Source organism: Dermacentor andersoni, chromosome 4 (genome assembly GCF_023375885.2).
Source record: "Dermacentor andersoni chromosome 4, qqDerAnde1_hic_scaffold, whole genome shotgun sequence".
NCBI classification, from domain to species: domain Eukaryota; kingdom Metazoa; phylum Arthropoda; class Arachnida; order Ixodida; family Ixodidae; genus Dermacentor; species Dermacentor andersoni.
The window spans coordinates 70,881,586-70,902,437 of NC_092817.1; the positions used below are offsets into that span (position 1 = coordinate 70,881,586).

Sequence of the window (20,852 nt, forward strand, 5' to 3'; positions counted from 1 at the left end):
GTGTGTATACGTACGCGTGCTTTAGTTATTCGAACTTTATTCGGCACATACAGTTTGCCTCTGCTGCGTGCTTAGCAATGAACATTGAAAATGTGATCATTGATCACTTTTTGATTGAGCGCCGCGTCTGTAAAAAGGAGATAATTGCATCCATCGAAGATCGCCATTTATCGCTTTGTTGTACCCATGTGTGTGGGCGCGTTTCCACGCTTATAGGTTGCCGAGATGGACAAACGCTCACCAGTGGCAGGCAGGAGGAAGTAGACAAGCGCGCAGCAGAGGAGCATAAGAAGGCCTATGCTCACGAACGGAACCATGAAGCCTCCAATCTGGGGGAGCAGGAAGAGGATCGCATCAACATGTGTTTATTTCTCGCCTGAGACTGTGACAGTCAAATAAATAAATACTAACCTGATAGAGGCAACCACCGACCATGGGACCAACAACAAGACCGACGCCAAATACTGTTTGCTGGATTGACTGTCGCAACAAATACACAAATAGCACAGTGAGTAACGTTCTTTTTTTTTTAGCAGTGTGCAAAAATTAAGATAGCAGTACAACAACATTGTGAACGCTGAACTTTGTGAGCTGAATTTGTACGGGTCATAAACCAGCACTATGAAGAGGAGCACAGTGTTACTTTCGAAATGTGGTACTTATCGTGCGAACTCCATTGCGATTAGGCAATCGAATACCAGCAGTCCACGGATCGCGCTCTTTTGTTATTGTTGTTGTGTTGTTACTGTTACGACGCGTCCACATTGTAAAAACAGTAGACGACACCGTTTGCGGGCGTTAGCCTTATATCTGTATAAATAGGCTGACGAACGCTGATGATGCGGGGACAGAAAGAGCAAAGGAAGATAAACCCGAAAACTAGAGCGTGTACGAGAAGCAACACGCATAGCAGTGAATTTCAGGACACCCATGAGAAAGAGTCATGTGTGCAGCTGCGAAAACGACAATGCAGGTAGTCATGTAGCAGGCACCCACACATTGCGCTCTTGTCAGGCGACAATGCGCACCTCAAGAATTTCGATGTTTTCCCGGTGTCTGAATGGACAGAAGAAAGAAAGAAAGAAAGGACACCCGGGAAAAATCCTGTCAACTACGCTTTCTTGCCGTCGACAGTCAACGACTTACTGTTTAGGAAAGCGCCACCGGGAAACGGATAGTATAAAGCGGAGAGACGCTGCAAGCCGAATAAAGGTTGCAGTTTCTGGAGACGCACGTTTCTATATCCCCTTGAACACAACAAGCGACTCGCTCGAAAGCAAATAATATGCAAAGAGCGCACAATGACAAACAAGCAGAGACGTGGGATAAGAGAATGCGGAGGAGGCGGCGCGACGGAGAGAAAGGGTGGTGGAGGTGCTAGCTTTTGTCATGCCCGCGCTTGTCGAGCCGAATAACGCCGGTAAAGAGAAAGGATATATCGTGCGTGAAGAGCGACGTGCAGATAAATCTCTTCGGGCCGAAGAGAAGGCGGGAGCTTTTTTTTTCATTCACGACGCTGACCCGGTTGCGCCCTGGCTGCGAGACGATGGGAAAATTGAATATTCAAGCTGTCAGCGAGTCGCCGCCGGCAGCGGAGTCCCAGATTTCGGGCTATTCTTCCAGCAGCAGCGGCGGCGGCGGCCGCTGCGGGTGCGACTGCGCGCCTTTGCCGCCGCTGTACGCCTTGGAATGGACGCACAATGGCCTCCGGCGACTCGAGAGTTGCCCGAATTTACGCGACGCCTTTGAAACTGATTGTTGGAAGGGAGCAGGCTGGACTTCAGAAATGCGCGAAGAACAGGCCCTGAAAACAATGGTGCCGTAAAAGCAAAAAAAGCCCATCTCAACGAGGGCGATAAGTCCCACTGCAGCCGCCGGGCGTTTCCGAAAGCAACGAGCTCGTAAAGACAAGAACGAAAAGCACGTAATCATGTAGTGAAGTGAACCTGGGGAAAAGACGTAATTTACTTTTCCGCAATCGGTAAAGGTGTGAGGGGAACTTATCGAACATTTCCTCCGCGTCTTTCCCCGTTGTATGAGGACCAGCGCCTTATGCTCCGCACCAAGCTAGAACACCCGCATTCAGGACAAGTAGCAGTGATACAAGTGCAGACTTGGACCCTTGCCACATGCCTCACAAGCCCAGAAAACGATACGCGAATTATCGCGCAGTTCATAAAGTTGACAGACCTCTGTGAGCAGCTATTGCTTAGATGTGCACCTCCGAACGATGCGACACCATCAATGCTTTATCTCCTTTCCTTCTTTTCATCTTTTAACCCTCGCTCCCCTGCGCAGGGTAGCGAACCGGACGTGCGTCGGGTCAACCTCTCTGCCTTTCCTTCGCTTTTCCCCCTCTCGCTCTCTTCACTCGACATGGCACGATGGCTTTGGTATGGTGTCAGGGTTTGCGCTGGTAGGACACCGTTAGTATAGCTTTAGGCGGCTTTGGCACGTTGTCATTACATGATGCCATAATTTGCATCACACAACTGTCAGCTTGGCTTTTTATTATACAAGCCGAGAGGCCCACGGTTCACTTCGTAGTTGCTGCGCTCGCTGTCCGAGGAGCTTGGTATTGCGATATCTATTCAATGCGAAGATAAAGAAAGTGAGACTTCTCTAGCTTCATTAACATAGCATTTCATATACATAGCAATTGTTCCATCGACTGTGACTGCACGTTAAACACATGATCGACCCACCTTCTCATTAAAGCTATAGTTGCTCATAATGTGCTTCTTGCACTGCAAGGTGAACAGATAGAGGACTGATAAACAAGTCGCCACGAGTTTCCGATTGATAAATTATTGAACGAACGAAAGGATGAGGTCATGTGAAATTGTCTGAGCATTACGAGTATCCTTACAGCAGTGAAACAGTTCGTGACATCAGATATGGGCCGTCAAGGTTCTCACTGCGTGCTTCACTGCTGCGCGGAGATGCTACTAGTGATCACTAATGGGACCAGGATTATTTGTTGAGATGTCTATACAGATGTATACAGCCTCGAACTACTAACTTGTGCACTTGCATAGACAACTTGCTAAGGCGCTTTCTACAGCTTGTGTACCAATACAGCCTTTCAAATAGCTTTCTTTTATCTTTCGCTTTTAATCATCATCTTATCCTTACTCCTGACCTCTTTTGTAAATAGCGTGTAGTTTGCGCGTTTGTTTTCACCTACAAGTAAAGCTGTTGACGGGGGCAGGTTACTTCTGGCCTTTCTCCAAGTGAAATACCATCAACCCTACCCCAAGAATGAACTCATTGCTCGGAAAAACCTTAGGTGGTGCCGAAGGGTCTGGTTTCGCTCGCATTTAAGCCTAATTTTCACTTATAATTACGCCGGATAGTTCGTCGCTTTGACTAACATCGCCCCCATTCTAGGTCAAAATGCCAAGTCTTTTTCTTTGAAACACAATTACCCCTTTGTAATTCCCACTTGCTATGTTCTGGACTGAGAGTGGCAGTATCGAAAATAAAATAAAAGTTTGGGCACGTTATTGATAAAGTCTTGCTGTTAGTAGTCCCACGTTCGCTTACGTAGCCAAAGTCTCGCGAAGGTAATCTGGGCAGCCAGCTGCAATCGTTGAAAGAGCCAAGATTAATGTTAGACGCAGAATGAAAAATTAATCTGCCAGCGCAGAAGAAGCCCGCGCTCTCGCTGCGTCGTGCATTGCGTTCAAGTTAACGTTGCTGGCGCATTCTGACTTTTCGCACAATCAGTTCCAGGTCTGTCGTCTCCGGGGAATGTATACGCCTGCGGCTTATCTTTCTCTGCGCCGAAACACAAGGTGCCCGGCCAAATACGTGTAATCCGCGTAAAGCCTACCCCAGGGACTTCTGCCGTGACCGAAGGACGCGCTCAGAGATCGATGAGCGCATTTCGGAATCTGAGGCCACAACTTCTTAAGGCGCTCGAGAGTGGTGCACACGCTCGGTTGCTCAGCGAGCTGCTCAACGTTTTAAAAATATACGCTGCAAACTGCAGTTGCGCGGTAGCGATGAGAGCATCGAATCTATGTTCAGACCCAGGCGTCCTGCCCGGACCTGTGATCCAACCAGAACTTTGTTTCAATATTTCGTTATTGCGCCTCCTGGTGTAAAAGGCAAACTGTTATAAAAGATTAAACTGGTATGGGTTAGCATTACTTTTCCTCTTTTGCGAGAGAGAAAATAAGTACGTGAAAGTGGAGATGGAGGGAGGCGGAAGAAATTGAAAATGCATGAAAGCAACCGGAACATAACGTTTGATTTGCTGCCCCAATGTTGGGGACGGAGGTAGCAAACGTAGAAATATGAAAGAAGAAAGGCACGACACAGGATACGCGCAAACGTCTTAGCCCAAGTCGGTTAACACAATTTTAAACGCGTCCCTACGTCCACGCGGGAAGTTCACATACACCTCCGGTGAGTGGAAGGGTCAGCAAAAATGAATGGCAATACGCACGGACACGCGGATTGACTGCGTAATGAGAATGTTGCATAGGTGCATGCACGAACCAATGAAAAGCACGATACAAGAAAGCTGCTTTTCCCCGTTATATCTCGCCATGCGTCCGACAGCTAGCGATAGCGCGGACATTTGCGTCTTAGTGTGCTCACTCAGCGCTTACGTAAGACGTTGCCAGCGAATTGGGGAACTCGGCGGCAACTATGGAGAACACGGCCGTCTGGAATCCGGCGGTGCCGACGCCCTCGGCGACTCTGGTGGCGATGGCTAGAGTGAGAAACGTGGCGCCCGGTGGAGACTTGTTCAGGAACCTTGCGGTAGAAATTGAAATGGCGAAAAAATAAAAAAAGAATTATGCAGATCCAACGCACATGTTGGAGTCCATGTGAAGTGAAGCTTATGTGAAGCGAAGCGGCTAAACAAAGGCTATACGTTTAATGGCGACCTGTAGGACTGTTTACTTTGATCATATGCAACGTGTGATTTCATCTCTCTTCATTCATATACCCCCTTCCCTCGTTGCAGGGTAATAAACCGGACATGCATCTGGTTAATCTCCCTGCCTTTCCTCTCTTCCATTTCTCTCTCCGCCTCGCTCTCATGCTACATGTTTATGCACCACAGATGTTGCAACTTCTGTATTTATTGTGTCACATCGGCACAAACACGTAATTCAATGAAGGCTTATATGCCCCTTTCGTCAAAGTGACGCATACCCATTCTGAAAGATTAGCCCAGAATGTACACAAACCCAGTGGCACATACAGAATGGCTAAATTATTTAAAATAAAGGTCAAGTAAATCAAAGAAGCCGCTGAATATAACGGGCTCTTTCACTAAGAGGTCGATGTGCTTTAGAGGTGCTTATGAGCTGATCTGTGCGTTCAAAAGTTTTTGTTTTTATTGAAATGAATATTAGGAGAGGTTGGCGCCTTTATGGTGGCACCGGCTACTCCTTGTCACTTGGGAAAGGGAACAATTTTGCGTAAAAAGGGAGAATAGTCACAATATATGACACTCAGTGGAACAGCGGATGAATAAAAAATATACAGTCCAACAGTACATGAATCGCAAAGTTTTGTGCATTATTAGTTCAGCACACGTACGCATTATTCACGCTCAAATATTATGTAGCATTTGTTTTTTCAGCAGTACAGAGAAGCACCTACCCGCACTATTTTGTTGATCAGCACACAATACAATACAATATGTTCATTTAACATCATTCGGATTTTGGGAGAGCCGGCAAAAAGCCAATGAGAAGGCTTGACGAGGCCGGCGCACCCTACAGAGGCTTGGCAGTGGTACACGAGAACATACAACGAAGCAGAGTGAAAACAGTTTCAGATAACAAACACAAGATAACAAAGTTGGCATTGTTTAGCTATACGGTGCATCGATTGAGATTGTCTGTTTAATAAACGCGGGAGAGTAGCACAAGATATGACAACCATAATTAGTACTGGTCTTAGGTACAAACCATTCCAAACGAGTTCATGTTGAGTGCTTAGGCTGCGTTTTAATGCAGACAGCTGCAACATAAAACAGTTATTTTTCATAACACTGGCTTCATACCGTCGGAGTAGTAAAGTTTCGTACAATTGGGGAAGGGAGGTTATACCAAGTGCCTTAAAGATCGGCTCAGTGTGTTCTCGTCGCGGCGCATTCACAATATTTCGAATGGCTGTCTTTTGAAGTAGCTGCAAGTGGTTGGTATTGGTAAATGATGTGGTACCCCAAACCAGAAAGCAATAATTACCAACAGAAGAGAACAGTGCATTATACAACGTTTGCTTAATACGCTTCGGCACGAAGTATTTTCAGTCGGCAAAAAAATCTCTACAACCTTTGAAAGTTTCTTCACCACCATTTCGACGTGATCATTGCAAAATAAGTTTTCATTGAAGATGACACCTAGACTTTTGACTGCTGGAACTGTTTGGATGAGTGACGAACACATCCATAAAGAAAGTGGTGGTACGTGAGGGGGCTTATTGTGAGGCCTGAAAAGCACCGCTTTCATTTTTTCTATGCTTACTTTTTAGAAATTCTATCTATAGCATTCTAGAGGAGAGTGTAAACAATGTGAGGCTTGTTGCTCAAGATCTAACAAATGTGCGGCTCTGAAGAATAAAGACACGTGTCAACTGCGCAAATGACAAATGTTGGGAGCTTGCCTATAAAGACGATGTCATTAACATATAGGAGGAATAGTAGTGGTCCCAAAATACTACCTTGCAGAGTGCCTGAAATCTGAGGAATCATTGTTTATTTTTACCTGCTGCAGTCTAGAACTTAAGACTGAATTATTTAGAGGAACTTCCCACGAAAATCGTAGTGCTCGAGCTTAGCTGACATTCTGTGATTGATGCGGTCAAACGCTTTTTGAAAAATCAATGAATATGCCAAGAGTGAGAAGTTTCTGCTCAAAGGACTCTACGATAAGCTTTTTTGGTCAGATGTGTGGTTTCCGTCGAAAGATGTTGCCGAAAACCATGCTGGCTGGGAGTTAGTATGTTATATTTTTCAGAAAAACCAGGCATTCGTCCAAATAGTATCTTTTCGAAACACTTGGAGAAAACAGGTAGAATGGAGATAGGGCGATAATTTAAGAGATTATTTTTGTCTCCTTTATGAACAACCGTGAATTTAGCAGTCTGCATTCTTTGGGGGAATACTGCATGTTCGTTGCAACAATTAAAGATATAGTTTAGCACTGGACTTATTACATCAGCTACATGTTTAATCGGTAAAATTTTAAGGTCATCAATGTCAAGCGACTTAGTGTTGCGTAAAGCCAGGAGGCAATTTTTATTTCATTCGCATCGATTGGTGGCACCAATGCACTGGAAAGAACCCGTAAGTCAAGACATTTCACATTGATGGGATCGTAATTTTCCTCAACCAGAGATGCAAAGTAATTATTGAAAATGTCTGCCAGCCTTTTCCCATTCCCAGGTTCATTGTACACTAAAAATTCAAGCACACCATTAGTAGTTGTACCTCGATTTAAAATTCGGTTGATTTTCTGCCACACAAGATCTCTCTTTTTTAACAAGTCTTGACTGAACAGTTTTTCTATATATTCTTGTTTCGCGTGACGAAGAAACGACATAATTTGGTTCCGACATGTTTTAAATTGTTCGAGATCATCCAGTGCCCTGGTTTGGATAAAGCGGTTATAAAGGACTGTTTACTTGTTTATAATTTTAAGGTATTCTGCGGTTATGAATGGTTTATAATAATTATATGATGATTATATATGGGTATAATGATCATATAATCCAGTTTGCTGGAACTTGCACTCCGAGCACATATAAGCCTCGTATATTATGTCCACAAATGTATCCGGCGAGGAAACGACGAAAGCTAAACCCCGGGGAAAAGGCAAAGAAAGCTTCGCTATCAAAAACGTTTGCATTATCAAACAGAAATATATCGAAGTAATGCAAGCAGTTGCATTATATGTGCATTTCACCAAACAAACAAATAATGAAGGAGCAGTGGAGTTCGTTGAAGGGTTAAGGTGGCTGTCACATACTGTACTTGATTGTTCTTTACGCTTTAAACCACATTCAAGGTAAAAGTATTTAGCTAACGACTTCAGGTCGTTGTCTAAGGAACCACAGTACAAGCATCTTTAGACAAGCTTGAACTGTAGCCAGACTACAGCAGCTTCAAACCATCGGGACGTGACAGAAGAGTAGATTTACGTTGGCCCCACGAGCTTTCGGCATTGCGCACTCATCAGAATGTGGCCGTCACAAGGGAATCGAGCCTCAGACCTAGTGGTCAGGAGCAGAAGGCCATAGCGACAGAGACGCTGTGGCTGGTTAAAAGGAAATTGAAAAAAAAAATAACTTACCCAAAAAGCATGGACGCTACGCCCACGTAGAATAGACCGGCGATTAACATAAATCTCGGCTTCACGATGGGTACCTGCGAAAAAAACGCGAATGTAAGCGTTGAATAACGTTAAATTCACTTTTCCCATTCGCCTGCAGATATATAAGCAAACGAAACAAGAGTGACAACTTCTACGTGACATTTAAATGACACAGTTTCGCTAAAACTTTGGTGACGCCTCTCCATGGCCATGCTTGCAAGGAACGGAGCAGTGGCTTGCCTACATTTCCAGGCGAAGTCCTGATGTAGTAACCCCAATATCAGCGGTACACGTATATATATATATATATATATATACGTGTACCGCTGGATGGACTAAGTAACTGGGCTTGCAAATTTACATATAGCCATTACGCACCTCGTCTCCACTAAGTATCCTGTACCGATTAATGCGTCATCTAGAGTTCTAGGCCACTCATGATGAACTAAATCTTTCTGATAATTACGCCTTTGCCGACGTCACCACTGTCGAGTTTGTCGTTCAACGTCCTGGTGTCGTCTAAAGTGTTAAGGCTAAACCCCATGAGAACGATTTTGTGCGCGGCGGTGACGAGCGACGGTTTCGAGCGACAAAACGGGCCGTCGCTTGAACAGATCACTCGGTCTTGTCTCTCCATCGCTCGGTTCTAGTAATCTAGAATTCATCGCTCGTCGCCCGGAAGTGCTATGAGCGACTAATAGCGCGAAGCCAGAACTGGCTGTAGATCACTCAAATACTACCAATTATCGCACTCAATGAGCAAACGATTGAATTTTTATACGTGCAAGGATAAGAACGTTCCGAAATATTTTATGATGCTTTTTATAGTAAAATACATAAACTTAAATTAATAAAGCACGCGTCACGCTAGTTTCGGGGCGTATATTGCTGCCCTAATACCGGCAACACCGGGGAGACGTCGCTCGAAATCGTCGCTCGCACGGGGTAAGACTTGTAGGCGATGCGCGAACGTGACAGCCATCTTCATCGCATCGTTTTTCGCTGTCGCGCGCTAGATAACTTGCATGGGATTTATGCTTTACCGCATGGCATAACACGAAGATGCCCGCGGCCTTTCTTCTTTCCTTGCGCCCATATAGCGGTGTGTGCAGGGAAGGAAGTACCATTGCAAACTTTTGCATAATGGTTCTAGAGGTTTTTCATTTATCACATTGCTACGCGTACTACACTGACGATTTTTCGCGGTTGTCGGAGGCATGCAATGCTTCAGGCAAGACGCACACTCGTGGAATCTAGGGAAACGTATTCGCAATATGCAACCTACAGAGATACCTTCACTTTTGCGTGACAACGTTTAGCATGAGACCTAACTGTTGCGACCTGAATCCTATCAGTGTAGCAGAGATGTGCGCGACGTAAAAACAAAGCTGACGGGAAGTGTGCGGACCGTTTCTTCACATTCACGCAAGCTGGCTCTGCCATTCCATCGACGCGCATTAAATGTGGCGCTCTGAAAAATTACCAGTCGAGAATAGAACCCGTGGTTGGCTCTCGGAGGTTTCGTTCCTGTAGGCATTTCGGGAGACGTCACGCCAACAACCACATCAGCCAGAATACGCTCTCGCGTTTCTAGAGTAACAGTAACTAGTGCCATTTTACTAGATGACCTTGCTTGTCGATCGTGGACAGCCACCGGTTTGTTACTTCTTTCACAGTAACGCGCCAAATACAGTTCGCTTCTCTCAAGCTTTCTATAGACACAGTAAAAGATAGATGTTGGCGCGCGAGTGTGCGACACCGGCTACAGTTACACATTGTTTCACGAACACAAAGTGTTGCACACTTATACTTCCTTACATATGTGCACGTGGTACCTAGATTGCCTACCAGCATGCACACGTACCGCCGCGCAGCAATACTCACAATTTTAGCGAAGACAGGACCCACGAAAAATATGGTGAGCTCGAACACGCTGAACACGAACCCGTATTCGGTGGAGTTCGATCCTTTCCTCTCCGCCTGCAAGTAAAGCGAGATGAGGACAATGGCTGCATGCGGGTAGCAAAGGCTACGGATATTACGCGATATGCAGTATTCTATGAGTGAGTGAGTGAAGAAACTTTTATTGCAGGTCCGGCGAGGACGCGAACTCGTCGCGCACCTGGCTAGTCCCACGTCGGGACCGGCAGGTCTAGCCCACCGGCCCGGTCGCGGGCACGCCGGACAGCCAGGATTTGCTTTTCTAGAGCGGGGCTACGCAGAAGCGAGTCCCACTCCTCCTTGGTGAACTTGGGGTATGTCGACCCGCAGTATTCTATTACTGCAGAACTGCTCCGGATTGGTCCAATTGGTATACCTTACTCAAAACGCGGAAGAACAACGCAAGGAATGGGACGACGTCCAGGGCGCTGTCATCATCATCATCATCATCAGCAGCAGCAGCAGCAGCAGCCTGGCTACGCCCACTGCAGGGCAAAGGCCTCTCCCATACTTCAACTACCCCGGTCATGTGCTAATTGTGGCCATGTTGTCCCTACAAACTTCTTAATCTCATCCGCCCACCTAACTTTCTGCCGCCCCCTGCTACGCTTCCCTTCTTTTGGAATCCAGTCCGTAACTCTTAATGACCATCGGTTATCTTCCCTCCTCATTACATGTCCTGCCCACGCCCATTTCTTTTTCTTGATTTCAACTAAGATGTTATTAACTCGCGTTTGTTCCCTCACCCAATCGGCTCTTTTCTTATCCCTTAACGTTACACATCATTCTTCTTTCCATAGCTCGTTGCGTCGTCCTCAATTTAAGTAGAACCCTTTTCGTAAGCCTCCAAGTTTCTGCCCCGTAGGTTAGTACTGGTAAGACACAGCTGTTATACACTTTTCTCTTGAGGGATAATGGCAACCTGCTGTTCATGATCTGAGAATTCCTGCCAAACGCACTCCAGCCCATTCTTATTCCGATTATTTCAGTCTCATGATCCGGATCCGCAGTCACTACCTGCCCTAAGCAGAAGTATTCTCTTACCATTTCCAGTGCCTCGCTACCTATAGTAAACTGCTGTTCTCTTCCGAGACTGTATAAACTGTCATATTTATTAGATCACTGGTCTTGCTGCGTTTCTTTCCCTTTCTGGTAATTTTTATTCCATATACCTCCCTGTTCCCTCATAGTTTCGTCGCACTGCTCATTTCATCCGGTTCTCATGCACATCAAAAGCCTCCGTAGTCTGTATATTTGTTATGCAGCACCGTGAACCACGGCAATATCTTAGGCTCGCGTCCTAGCTCAGTGTGTCTGGGAAGTGATTAGGACTCGCCAACTGCATGACGCTGATCTTTCAGTGATCTCTGCATTTATCCGCCGCAGTGCACAAGATAATAAGCAGCACGGATCTAAGCAACCATGAGTATATGCCAAGCAGGGCCCTACGCTATTGCTTGCATTACGAATTGCATTAATCGTGGAATTCACGTTTCTATTGGTAGTTGCACACGATATATGCATTGCGATAGTATCAGGGACATAAACTTTGCCTAAATGTGACATGTAATACCGATGGCATTACCTGCGACATCTCACACCCTTGGACTTAGCGCTGTTCTATAGCGCTGTTTCTCCGCCCAAGTGTATGTGCGAACGGGCCAAAATTATTGCTCTGAGATGTAAATGTCGTGTGCCGAGCTTGACAGCCTGAACAGCCACAAACTGCTGGGCAAAAAGATACCAGGACCATGGTCACGGTGGACGTCCGCACTAAATGCTGCTAGTGCGCTTTTAATTCCTGCAGCGGACCACGGCCCTACAAGGTGCGCTACAGCATTGATTCCAACTATAACTCAACTTTGCTTTCGTGCGCTTCATTTCAATACAGGTATACCCTCTTCATACACGAATTATGATGGATCATCGATAATTGTGTGAAAATTGTATAACTTGAATATGGGGCTCTGCTGACTCGATTGAAAAAGCGTAAACGTGATAAGTTTGAGCTTTGCGCATTTTCTAGTGAGTCTTCTTCCTAATTGAGATTTGTCATCTTGCTCTTTCTTTCCTCCCCTTCTTATTTTTCATTTCAATGTTTCTGTCTCTTCCTTTCTGAAGAGCATAAGCAGCCGTTATGACCCTTCCGGCGACAGTTGGCAGTCTGCTCCTCGCTTTCCCTTTCATGTCAAGTGTATATATGTTTTCAAAACAAATAATAATTGCAGAGTAATGATGGTGATGATATATGGGGTTTTCTGGCGCAAGGGCCAATGATGGCCAAAGAGCGCCATTGCAAAGAGCGCAAAATTGCAGAGTAACTAAAGATAGGCGTATTGCGCAGTCGGACACGTTGCGTTCTTCCATAAAAATAATTCAAACAAAACTTTAGAGCGCATGCACGAGTTAAAATTGGCGGCAGGCATTACGAGAACCGAAGACCGATTCTCTCGTCATTACTAATGAAACTCAGCAAGTCGAACCATGCCGTCAAACGTGGTAGTGCATTCAGGAAAGTGGTCATGTGTAGCAATACACCGGACACCGCACTGAACCTGAGGCTGTGTATTGCAGCGCGAAGCGGGACAATGGACACAGAAAAACGAGGAAAAGCGCTTACTGCCACTTGAAATTTCAGTGTCTGATACAAGGTTTTATGTAGAAAAAAGAACGGCAAAGAAGAAACGACATAAAACAAAGAAGCCGTCACCGCTAACTGTTCGCGCTGGTGTTGTCTAAGAATGCCAACTCCCTACGGGATAAGGGCAGGGATGGCTTACTTATGCATGGGCTTCTTTCACGTGCCATGCTAGCTCATTCAACAATGATGTGTGTTCAATCGTACATGTGTGTAAAGATTACTTTTGTTTTCTCGAAAAGCTGGGTAAATCCGCATGCGATACAATGCGGGGCTAAAAAAAAAACTTCCATGCCTGACATAGTTCGCATGTTCCCGCAGACGATCGTTCAAATACCTGCCTGTCTGGTCCTGCATTGCAGCGCATGCGGATCTACCCCGTTGTTCACGAAAACAAAAGTAAGCTTTACACACACGCGCATCATTCTTGAATCAGCTAGCATGGCGCGTGAAGCATACCCATGCACAGGTAAGCCATCCCTGGCTTTGTCACGAAGGGCGTCTGCATTCTTCGACAACACCAGCGCGAACAGTGAGCGGTGAAGGCATATTTGTTTTAGATCGTCGCTCTAGGCGCCCGTTCCTGGGTTGAGCGTCGGCTTAACCACACCAGCGCGCTCGTGGCACTGCTCGCGCGTTCGTCGTCGTAATCTTCTACCGCAGCTGGCTCCCAAGCCTCTCGTCATGCTAGCGTTCCCATACTTCCCCTCCCTCTGCGAAGGCGCTGACGGCACTGATCCACTGCTAGTCGGTGCGGTGATTGCGGTATGAAATTCTTTGCCTCAGCATATGGTGAAAAAAAAAAAGAAAGAAAAACGTATAAAGCCGCGCTCAAATTTCGCACTAGGGACTATCGTAATCGTCGGACATATCTTTGTCGTCTTTTTTTGCTTCTGTTTTTCTATATATATAGAATGTTGCATCAGACAATAAAATTTCAGTTGGCTGTAAGCGCTTGTCCCTTGTCCCGATTGGCGCTGCAGCACCACACAGCCTCATGGAAAACCAACTAGCCCAAACCACCCCTCTTCTAAACTGCACTGAAACAGCACCAAACAGAGCGTGTGTGTGCGCGTGTATATAAGGCTATTTCATGTCCACTGCAGGATGAAGGCCTCGCCCTGCGATTTCCAATTACCCCTTTCCAGCGCCAACCGATCCCAACCAGCACCCACAAATTACCTAATTTCGTCGCACCACCTAGTTTTCTGCCGTCCTCGACTTCGCTTCCCTTCTCTTGGCACCCATTCTGTAACCCTAATGGTGTCCACCGGTTATCTAACCTACGCATTAAATGGCCTGCCCAGCTCTTTTTGTCATTTAGAATATCGGCTATTCAAGTTTGCTCTGATCCAAACCGCTCTCTTCATGTCTCTACATGTTATGCCTAGCATTCTTCGTTCCATCGCTCTTTGCGCAGCCCTTAACTTGTTCTCGAGCTTCTTTGTCAGTCTCCAAGTTTCTGCCCCACATGTCAGTACCAGTAAAATGCACTGATTGTACAGATTCTTTTTCAATGGTAATGGTAAGCTTCCAGTCAGGAGCTGACAATGTCTGCCATATTTGCACTCCAACCCATTTTTATTCTGCGAATTTCCTTCTCGTGATCAGGGTCCCCTGTAAGTAATTGACCTATGTAAACGTACTCCTTCACAGACTAGTAGCTGACTGGCGATCCTGAACTCTTGTTCCTTTGCCCGGCTATTTATCATTATCTTTGTCTTCTGCATATTAATATTCAACCCCACTCTCACACTCTCTCTGTTAAGGTCTTCAATCATTTGTTGTAACTCGTCCCCAGTGTTGCTGAATAGGACAATGTTATCTGCAAATCTAAGGTTGTCGAGATATTCGCCGTTGATCCTTACTACTAAGCGTTCCCAGTTCAATAACTTGAATACTTCTTCCAAGCATGTGGTCAATACCTTTGGAGAGATTGTGTCTCCTTGTCTGACCCCTTTCTTTATAGGTATCTTCCTGCTTTTCATGTGTGGAATTAAAGTAGCTGTGGAATCTCTGTAGATATTATCCAAGGTATCTACGAAAGCGGCCTGTACTCTGATTACGTAATGCCTCTATGACTGCTGGTATCTCTACTGAATCAAATGCATTTTCGTTATCTATGAAAGCCATATGGAGAGGCTGATTGTACTCTGCGGATTTCTCGATTACCTTATTAATGACATAGATGTTATCCATTGTAGAGTATCCTTTCCTGAAGCTAGCCTGTTCCCTTGGTTGACTAAAGTCCAGTGTTGCCCTTATTCTATTGGAGATTATTTTGGTAAATATTTTATATAATACTGGGAGTAAGGTAATGGGCCTATAATTTTTAAATTCTTGAACGTCTCCGTCTTTGTGGATTAGTATAGTATTTGCATTCCAGTTTTCTGGGACCCTTGAAGTCGACAGACACTTCGTATAGAGAGCCACCACTTTTTCAAGCATTATATCTCCTCCATCTTTGATTAAATTGACTGTTATTCCATCTTCCCCTGCCACTTTTCCTCGGTTCATGTCTTGCAAGGCCCTTCTGACCTCATCGCTAGTTATAGGAGGAGTTTCTGTATCCTGTTCATTACTGTTTCTAATTGAGGTATCCTGACTCCTCTGGGTACTGTACAGGTAAGTATGCAATTCTTCCGCTGCTTTTACTATATCTCCGAGGTTGATGATATTACCCTGCTTATCTTTCAGTGCATGCTTCTTGGTTTGTCCTATGCCAAGTTTCTTTCTCACTGATTTCAGGCTGCGTTCATCTTTTACGGATTACTCAGTCTTTCTCACGTTATAATTTCGAATGTCCCTTATTTTCGCAGTGTTGATACGTTTTGACAGTTACACGAATTCTATCTTATAATCTTATATCTTTAGTTTGAAATTTTAACTGTGGTTTCTTTATTAGGTCCTATGTTACTTGGGAGAGCTTGCCTTTTGGTTGCCTCGGTGTCTTACCTCCAATTTCAATTGCTGCATCTGAAGCCAGCCTAGTTACCGTTTCATTCATTACCTCTATGTCATCTTCATCTCTGTTCTAAGACTACATATTTCTTTACAAGTACCAGCCTGAATTTGTCTACTTTTACCCTTACTACATCTAGGTTGGCCTCTTTCTCCTTGACCAATTTTGCTCTCTCTCTTCAAACAGAGGTGAATCTTAGCCCTCACTTACTTATTATCACTGCACTTTACCCTACCTAACACTTCTACATCCTGCACTATGCTGGGATCGGCAGAAACTATGAAATTATTTCATTTCTTCTTTCGCCATTGGTATTTTTTTCAGGTCCAAGTTTTGTTCCAACGCTTCCTGAAGACGGTGTTAATTATTCGCAGCTTATTCCTTTCTACGAATTCTACCCGCATCTCTCCTCTAGCGTTCCTAGAATCGACGCCGTAGTTGCCAATTGCTTGCTCACCAGCCTGCTTTTCCCCTACTTTTGCATTGAATTCGCCCATGACTACAGTATACTGAGTTTGCACTTTTCTCATCGTTAAGTCAACATCTTCATAAAACTGGTCTACTTCATCATCGTGACTGGATGTTGGAGCGTAGGCTTGCACCACCTTTAAACTGTACCTCTTATTAAGTTTGATTACGACTACTGCTACCTTCTCATTAATGCTGTAGAATTCGTCAATGCTGCCCGCTATGTCCTTATGAATCAGGAGTCCTACCCCGTATTGCTCCTTATCTGGGAGACCTCTATAGCAGAGGACATGGCCGTTAGTCAGCACTGTATAAGCGTCACCAGTTCTAATCTCACTAAGGCCGATAATATCTCAAACAATGACTGATAGTTCCTCGAGGAGTCCCGCTAAGCTAGCCTCACTCGACAGAATTCTGGTGTTGAAAGTTTACAGGGTCAGTTTCCATTGGTTGCCTGTCCGGACCCAGAGATTCTTAGCACCCTCTGCCGCGTTACAGGCCTGACCGTCGCCTTGGTCAGGTGCCCCACAGCTGTTGGGGGCTGAGGGCCATGGGTGAATTAGGCCACTACCTCCATGGGGAGGTAGTGGCCGAATACTGCATCAGGAAGGCCAATTCCTGTCCTGGTGAGCTTCGTGGGCCTTCCTTACCTGAATTAGTACAACACCTCTCTCTCTCTCTCCCTGTATATATATATATATATATATATATATATATATATATACACACAAGTGTGCGTGTGTGTGCGTGTGTGTGTGTGTGTGTGCGCGCGCAGGGGGTTCAGTTTACTCGCAGACGACTTTCCGATGCTGTGCGCAAGCCGGGCGCACAAATGCGCGTTGACCGTGCCTCCAAGGAGATCGTACGACTTCTTTTTTTCGAACCCATAGAGAAATCGGCAATGCCGGCCGCTCCACTCACCTCGTGAGGGAAGAAAGGCGCCTGCAGGGAGACGCTGGCGCCGACGCAGAAGTTGCCCAACGCCAGCAGCGCGAGCACGGCCCGCTCGCGACCAACGCCGGACACGACGAAGACATCTGGGGCCGCAAAAAAAAAAAAAAAAAAAAAGTTCGAAAAGAAACAGCAGGTCAGCACGGTCACATCGACAGCGAATATAAGGACAATGACAATAATCCAGCAGTGCTAGAACAAGGTCCAATTTCAGTGTTTGCAAAGCGGCGATTACAAGTGCTTAAAAACTTTTTTTCTGGACACGATCTTTAATGACACTGTTGGATCTAGGCATGCCATTTCAGACGACCGACGCGTATTCGAGTTGAGGAAGACAGATTGTTCTGTACAAGTTGCGCAACGGTGTAGTAGAGTTTGAATTCCTTCGGTAGTCTGCAAACAAAGGTAAGAGAGTGCATGCCCAGCATGGCAACGGGTTTAGTGTGAGCAGTAAAGCGTAAGGTTGTATCAAAAAGTACACCGAGGCCATTGATCTCACAGACTTTGCACAGTGGTACAGAAGCTACAGAATAAGAAAAAGAAATGATTGCTGTTCTGCGTGTGAAAGTCATGACTTTGGTCTCAGAAGCATACAGGGTGAGGTTATCTTTGCACCACTCAGAAAAAGAAAGCAGGTGAGACTGCAGGATCCGACCTCCATCAACAGTGTGAATTTCATTAAAAATCTTGGCGTCATCGGCATATAGAAGGAACGAAGTATTCCGAACAGTGGAACGAACGTCATTAATAAGAATGAAAAAAAGGAGTTTTCTTAATACTGATCCTTGAGGGACGCAGCTAGTTGCTATATAAAAAGATGTTTGGCCATTGACGTTACCTTAACATGATCGATCAAGAAGGCAATTGTGCAAGAGATCCAGGAGTCAACACCAAAGTGCGTAAGCTTTATCAGAAGCATTGAGCGGTTGACTTCAACACAAGCTTTGCCGAGGTCACAATAAATGATGTCAACTTGCCTCCTTTGAAGTTCCGGCGCGGAGATCTGTATTATGAGACATGCGAAATATTTGAGAATGGAGCGGCCGGTGAGAAACCCATGCTGATTTGTAATAAGTTAGTCCTTCAGAGCTAAATCCAGTCTGTTTCGAAGAGCAAGCTCAAAAACCATAGACGTGGCACAGATAAAAGAAATCGGGCGATAATTCTGGACATCGGTTTCACAACCAGACTTAAATACAGAAAAAAAAGAAACACGAGCACTCTTCCACATGTGAGCTAAAGTGGGGATATTCAAAGAGTTATTAAATATAGACCTCCATACTGGGGCAATTGTACTGCCGTAAGCTTTTACAATTGCGGAAGGCATTCCATCAGGGCCGCAGGATAGGGAAGGCTTCAAGCACTTAAGGCATTCGCTGATGAGCTTTTCCTCAAACAGCACAGAACTAGATGTAAAACCGTCATGTGCGGCTGACTGACACGAGCGCTGAAACCTGAAGCTTTATCTAAGGATGAGAAATGGGCAGCAAGATATTCAGCGACTGCTTGGACTTCTACGCCGCTAGAGCCGAGCAGGCGAGAGTACTCCACGTTTACCAGAGCGCTTGCGGATATACTTCCAAAATTCCACCGACCGGTGGGAGGTGCTCCTTTCCAAGAATACAATAGATGAGACGTGATCCTCTTATAGAGGTGTTTGCAGAGTGTTCGAAAAAAGCTAAATTCTTCTATCCACTCATCGTATGACCAGTTTTCACGACATCACGGCACACTACCAATTACAAAGACGCATATACCCATTCCCTCACGCTAGGTTAGACAGGACGCAAGCAGTACACTTCAGACAATTACAAACAGACTCTTACAGAAACCCCAGACTCATGCACGTCATGTATCCAGACATGTACACTACAAACAGATGCACATCGTGTGGCGAGGTTGCCACACTAAATCACATGTTATGGGAGTGTCGGGACCTAACAAACAAGTCGGGCAGTGCCGACCCCTCCGTCTCTTCCACCGCCAGCCTCCGCTCACGCTCGATGACCGCACTGCTCAGCTCTGACCTGACAGCACAACTCTGGGCCGTTCAGCGAGCCGAGGAAGCCGCTTCGAGACAAGGTCTCGGAACCGCGTCCGCGGCGGGTGCCCAGACCCACTAAAAAGACGCCGGACTCAAATCTTGTTGACTTGAAATAAAAGTTTACGCTCTCTCTCTCTATCCACTCATTAGGCACAACAGGATCTCTGTATTTTCGGTTCGTGCGATCTTTATGCTTTAGGGCATTTATAGTTTCAGAAGAGAACCAGTGGGGATATTTATAGCGTTTTGGTCTGTACTGAGGAATGTACTTGCGTATACTGCTCAAAATGAGCTCCGTAAACTTATCTACTTGGCCAACAACATTGGTTTTGTAGATACTACTACTACTACTACTACTACTACTACTACTACTACTACTACTAATAATAATAATAATAATAATAATAATAATAATAATAAAAGGGAAAGAAGGCAGAATAATTGTGACGGTTTTGCGAAAATTGCCATTTTCCGTCACTCATATGGCCACAAGAACTGCCCATGTATTTACATTTACTTTACACGGGCTTAAGATTCAAAATTTCGCGCAGCACCAACAGTCCAAAACCAAATTCATGTTAACTGACAGGGGTGTTTTACGTCCCAGATTGGCTTCAAGGCGGGCCGTAGTAGACGAAAAGAGGGGTTTGTCCTGCATTTGGCCTACATGATAACTATACTAGCTATAAGAATCCCCCACGAAAGCTTGAAAAACTATGGTGCCGCTTCTGCTGCAGCACGTCGAAAACGTACTGAGTCAGGAGGCATGCGCCTCCCAGGAGGCCTGGACTCGAGTCTTGGTTCCTTTGGGAATAATAGCCTATTTCTCTCTTTCTAGCGTGCTTAAAAGAGAGATCTACTGAACTAAATAAAAATTTGGAAACTGTGGAATACTTAAACTGCATGAGATACAGTGTAAAAAAAAGAGTCAATGCTAACAACAATCAACTAAGAAAGGCAGCACATCGGCACAATCAGTGCTCTCCTTTTTCTTTCCTATTCATTTTCTTTTTTGAGCCTGTATTGATTGGCTTTCTCTGCTCTTTATACAAGTGTATGGGCACGATTGCACATGACGATACCTAGAAAAGAAAACGTATCACCAAAACGAAGTTTTCAGTCTGCAGCAAGTATACAGAGGGCGCGAGATGTCTCACTACCAGTTTTTCTGAGCAACTCAAGAATGACGGCACTGCACGTCTCGGCCACACGCTGCACCAGCGGTGGACTTTTTTTCTTTTTGCAGTCAACATCCTCCAGACGCTAGATCGTGTTAATACAATTAAAGGATGCGTGGCAATTTTATATTGGGATGACGCAAGGCGATATTAACAGGGCGGTGCACTTGGACACAAACATAAAGACACTTTGATGTAAATAATCGTTCAAGATTTTCTGGTTTGATTCCTTGCGCCTACCAGGCTGATTCACTGTTCAACTTTCAGACTATAGTTATAGGACCGGTGAACGTCGCAGTAAGTAAGCTGGCGATGAACTGTGACGCGG

At 45.3% G+C, this 20,852-nt stretch overlaps 1 protein-coding gene across 1 annotated transcript in view; it reads right to left on the reverse strand.

Moving 5' to 3' along the window:
* Positions 1-20,852, reverse strand: part of LOC126536285 (MFS-type transporter SLC18B1-like) — a 31,279-nt gene that overhangs the window by 9,225 nt on the left and 1,202 nt on the right. The window contains exons 2-7 of the mRNA XM_050183187.3: positions 17,273-17,388; positions 10,227-10,322; positions 8,322-8,395; positions 4,620-4,767; positions 412-480; positions 242-329 (exon numbers count right to left, since the gene is read on the reverse strand). Of these exons, the coding sequence (XP_050039144.2) occupies positions 242-329; positions 412-480; positions 4,620-4,767; positions 8,322-8,395; positions 10,227-10,322; positions 17,273-17,388 (591 nt within the window). The remainder of the gene's footprint in view (positions 1-241; positions 330-411; positions 481-4,619; positions 4,768-8,321; positions 8,396-10,226; positions 10,323-17,272; positions 17,389-20,852) is intronic.